The following is a 4,948-nucleotide window of genomic DNA, read 5'->3' as shown; positions in this document are numbered from 1 at the left end:
AGCGCAGGCCGCCGCCCACGTGGCTGCCCGGGTCCCTTGCGGGCGCGGTCTCTGAGCTGCAGCCGAGGGCGCTGGGGGTCCCGGATCCCCGCCCGCCCAGAGACTTGAGGTTGCCCAGTGTAAAACGGGCGAGGCGAGCCCGGGGCGCCGCGCCCCTCCCCTGCCCCGAGGAAGGGGCCGGTGGATTCCGGGGGAGGCGTCGGGACCCCAGCGGTGCGCTTTTCGGGCTAGGCAGGAAGCGATTACCCAGCTCCTCCGGAGACTAGTCTTTGCGTGTCACACTTCTTGGGAGCACTCTATTCTGGATGTGGAGCTCTACAAAGGGGTAATAGAGATTGGGTTTCTAAAGTGACCCCAATAAATTTCATTTGCCCTGGATGAAAACAGCTGTGCTCAGATGTATCTGGGAAGAGTGGATCAGGCCTTATTTTACTTAGCTGTACCACCACCATCTTCGGATGCTTTGAGTGTTAAATCCCATTCTGTATGTGTGTCTGTGTTTCTGTGTGTGTGTGTCTGTCTGTCTGTCTGTCTCCCTTCCTGTCTCCTGGGGCTTGAACTCAGGGCTTGGGCACTGTCCCTGAGCTTTATTTTTGCTCAAGGCTAGCACTCTACCACTTGAGCCACAGCACCATTTCCAGCTTTTTTTGTTTATGTGGTGCTAAGGAATCAAACCCAGGGCCTCATGCATGCAAGGCGAGCACTCTACTACTGAGCCACCTTCCCAGGGCCCCCCCCCTTTTTTTTTTTTACAGGTAAGACCACTGGTGCTTGGCTGGCAATGTTTTTTTATTGTAGAGAAAAAAACTTAGAAACCAAAAGTTTAAAGAATAACTCATTCTTTTTTTTTTTTGCAATAGGTGAAGGGAGAAGATGAGGAAGAGAATAATCTGGAAGTACGAGAAACCAAAATCAAGGGTAAAAGGTAATCTAACAAACAACTGTGTAAGAGGAATCACCAAGGCAGGACTGACCAGATATTTGGGATGGGGTAGAGTGAAGTATCAGAACATCGCTGAGGTTTCTGCAGTTGGTTTGATATTAGTGCTGTTAACAGTGGTAATATTAATCTGCATTCCAGAATTGGTTAGATGGTAGTGCTATGAATAGAGGAAGAGAATCAGGTTATGAAGGGTACTGGTTATGGGTAGTCATTGGAACTGACTAGTAAACATTCAGAAGCAGAATTCAGGGTGCTGGTGGTTCATACCTACTGGGGAGTCTGAGCTCTCAGGATTGTGGTTCCAAGCCAGCCTGGGCAGGAAAGTCTGTGAGGCTCCAATTAACTCCCAGAAAAACAGAAGTGGTGCTGTGACTCAAAGTGTTAAAGTTGCTAGCCTTGCACAAAACTTAGGGATAATGCCTAGGCCAAGTTCAAGCCCCATGAGTGACCAAAAAAAAACCCAAAACAAAAACACAAAGGTGGTACTGAGGTTTGAGCTAAGGTTGTCTTGCTCTGATTATTTGCTTGGTGGCGCTTTACCACTTGAGCTATGCCTTAAGCCAGCTTTTTGCTGGTTATTTGGAGATGGTCTTATGGGCTCCTGCTGTTGAGAACTTCAACTCAGTGCTGCATAAATAGAAAAGCTGGAAGTTGCATTAGTGGTTCAAGTAGTAGAGTGCTAGCCTTGAGCAAAAGAAGCCCAGGGACAGCGCCTAGGACCTGAGTTCAAGCTCCAAGACTGACCAAAAAAATAAAAAAGTGATCTTTTAAAGGTAGTCATCTTTAGCTGAGCACTGGTGGCTCATGCCTGTAATCCTAGTTACACAGAAGGCTGAGATCTGAGGATCTCCATTCAAAGCCAGTCCAGGCAGGAAATTGCCTATGAGACTCTTTTTTTTTTTTTATACTTTGCTTATGTAGTGCCGAGGAATCGAACCCAGGGCCTCAGGCATGCAAGGCAAGCGCTCTACCACTGAGCCATCTTCCCAGCCCCTGCCCATGAGACTCTTATCTCCAATAAACCACCAGAAAACTGGGAGTGGCGCTGTGGCTCAAGTGGTAGAGCGCTAGCCTTGAGCTGAAGAGCGGAGGGACAGTGCCCAGGCCCAGAGTTTGGGCCCCAAGACTGACAAAAAAAAAACAAAAAAACTTTTTTGTTTTGGGTCTAGAATTTTTCTGTGACTTTGAGCTACAAGCTTGTTAACCTTTTTTTTTGTTGTTGTTGTGGGGCTTGAATTCTGGGCCTGGGCGCTGTCCCTTTACCACTTGAGCCACAGCCCCACTTCTGGCTTTTTCTGTTTATGTGGTGCTAAGCAATCAAACCCAGGGCCTCATGTATGCAAGGCAAGCGCTCTACCACTGAGACCTTCCCAGTCCACTTGTTAACCTTTTAACCTAAACCTTTCTCAATTCTCTTGTTTCAGTGGAAGATTCTTCCTGGTCAAGCTCCCAGTTGCTCTGGATCCTGGGAGCAAGATTTCAGTCATCGTGGAAACAGTCTTCACCCATGTGCTTCAGCCCTATCCAACCCAGATAACACAGGCAGAGAAACAGTTTGTGGTTTTTGAGGGGAACCATTATTTCTACTCTCCCTACCCAACGAAGACCCAGACCACTCGCGTGAAGCTTGCTTCCCGAAACGTGGAGAGCTATACCAAGCTGGGGAACCCCACGCGCTCTGAAGACCTCCTGGATTATGGGCCTTTCAGAGATGTCCCTGCTTACAGTCAGGTGGGGCCAAGTGGCGTCCTGCAGAGTGACTCTTGGCTGATAGCCTGGGGTGGCTTGGGGTGGGCGGACATTTGAAGTGGAGTGTGTCTCGGGGTCCCTTCTCTTGGAGCACAGTGGCTAACTGCATGTGGGGATGGGGGTTGAGGGGGTGGAGGGGTGAGATGGGAGCTGGGTGGCTGGGGTGGCAGTGTCCTGGAGTGACTGGGGCCTGGGGTGCTGCTAGGAGGGAGCAGTTCAGGCTTGAGACTTAGATATTGTAGAAAACTTCAAACATGAAGGTGTACTGGTATAACCAAGTCTGGTCACAGGGAACTAGAGGTTTGGCTCAGCGATAGAATGCTGGACTTGAGCTTTAAAAAAGCCAAGCAAAAGCACAAAGTCTTGAGTTAAAGCCTCAGTACAGGAACACAAAGCCGAGGACAATGAAGATCTAGTGGCAAAATGAACTTGGGGAGGAGGGTGCTCTTTGACATTTTGTTCCCTGTGCTTCAAGGGTTTTCACAGAAGGGCATTAGGGCTATACAGTGGTCAGAGCTGCTGCTGCTGCTGATTTTTCTTGTTGGTTGTGGGCCTGAAGTCTGGGCCTGGGTGCTGTCCCTCAGCTCTTCAGCTCAAGGCTAGCACTCTACCCCTTGAACCACAGCGCCACTTCCGGCTTTTTTTCTGCTTATGTGGTGCTGAGGAATTGAACCCAGGGCCTCATTCATGCGAGGCAAGCGCTCTACCACGGAGCCACCTTCCCAGCTCGTGCTGCTGATTTTTGCTGGTATCAAAAGATTTTTTCCCCCCCTAATAACCTCAAGGTAAAAGTGGCCAAGAAGTTAGGAAGCTGATGAGAGTATAGATGTTAATTTTCTGGACCTAAGCGGGAGGCGGTGCTTAACTATGAAATGATGGAGTTGGACTGCCCACGTCAGAGCTGAGTGTGCAGTTATCACCACTTAGGGTTATGCTCTTTAGTAAGTAAGGGGGGCTGCTAGATCTGGGCCTCCATTTTGGTTTTATAATGGAAATAAAAGTATTTCTTAATTTGCCGGGCGCTGGTGGCGCGCGCCTGTAATCCTAGCTATTCAGGAGGCTGAGATCTGAGGATCGCAGTTCAAAGCCAGCCCGGGCAGGAGAGACTGTGAGACTCCTATCTCCAATAAACCACCAGAAAACCGGAAGTGGCGCTGTAGCTCAGGTGGTAGAGCGCTCGCCTTGAGCTGAAGAGCTGAGGGACGGCGCCCAGGCCCAGAGTTCAAGCCCCACGACCGACCAAAAAAAAAAAACTTATTTTAGCTTATTTTGTGGGTGGCATGAGATAATGCATTTAAGGTTTATAAAAGAGGACCTGATACATGTATGTATGTTAGCTCTCTCTATATTAGCTCCATAAGTTTTAGCTAAAAAAGTTCGTGAACTCCAGTGAGAAAAAAACAGTAATACTATGTATATATGTATATATATATATATATATATATATACACACACACATATATACGTATATATATATCTTTTCTAGTTTATAGTAGGTCTTCATTGGAGCTTGTATTTCCTAGTCAAAGCTTTCCTTTATTTACAGCTTAAAATTGTACAGCCAGGGCTGGGGAGGTGGTTCAGTGGTAGAGCGCTTGCCTTGCATGCATGAGGCCCTGGGTTCAATTCCTCTGCACCACATAAGCAAAAAGAAAAGAGCCGGAAGTGGTGCTGTGGCTCAAGGGGTAGAGCGCTAGCCTTGAGCTGAAGAGTTGAGGGACAGCGCCCAGGCCCAGAGTTCAGGCCCCACGACCGGACCCCAAAAAACAAACAAACAAAAAAAACAAAGCCAGTGTAAGCAGGAAAGTCTGAGACTTCAATTAACAACACCAGAAAACAGGTTGTGTTTTAAAGTGGCAGAACACTAACCTTGATGTGAAAGAGCTCAGGGACAGAGCCCAGGCCCAGAGTTCAAGCCCCATAACTGGGGGGAAAAAAACTATATCTATACTTCACTTACCTTACAGTAATGATATCAGATGGGTTGGGTGAATTTTGTAGGTTTTTTTGTAGGTTGTAGGGCTTGAACTCAGGGGAACTCTCTACCACTTGAGTCACAGCACCACTTCTGGCTTTCTGGTTAATTGGAGATAAGAGTCTCATGGACTTTCTTGTCCAGGCTGGCTTTGAACCGCAATTCTCAGATCTCAGCCTCCTGTGTACCTATGATTACAGGCGTGAGCCACTGGTGCCTGGCTTATATTCAAATTTTTTTTCTTTTTTCTTTTTGGTCGGTCGTGGGGCCTGAACTCTGGG

At 48.0% G+C, this 4,948-nt stretch overlaps 1 protein-coding gene across 1 annotated transcript in view; it reads left to right on the top strand.

Moving 5' to 3' along the window:
* Window positions 1-4,948, top strand: part of Rpn1 (ribophorin I) — a 62,027-nt gene that overhangs the window by 46,705 nt on the left and 10,374 nt on the right. The window contains exons 2-3 of the mRNA XM_013032307.1: window positions 861-925; window positions 2,368-2,733. Coding sequence (XP_012887761.1) covers window positions 861-925; window positions 2,368-2,733 — 431 coding nt within the window. The remainder of the gene's footprint in view (window positions 1-860; window positions 926-2,367; window positions 2,734-4,948) is intronic.

The sequence above is a fragment of the Dipodomys ordii genome, unplaced genomic scaffold (assembly GCF_000151885.1).
Source record: "Dipodomys ordii isolate 6190 unplaced genomic scaffold, Dord_2.0 Scaffold153, whole genome shotgun sequence".
Classification (NCBI taxonomy): domain Eukaryota; kingdom Metazoa; phylum Chordata; class Mammalia; order Rodentia; family Heteromyidae; genus Dipodomys; species Dipodomys ordii.
The sequence above is the reverse complement of the archived record's forward strand: the minus strand, read 5'-3'. Positions and strand labels throughout refer to the sequence as shown.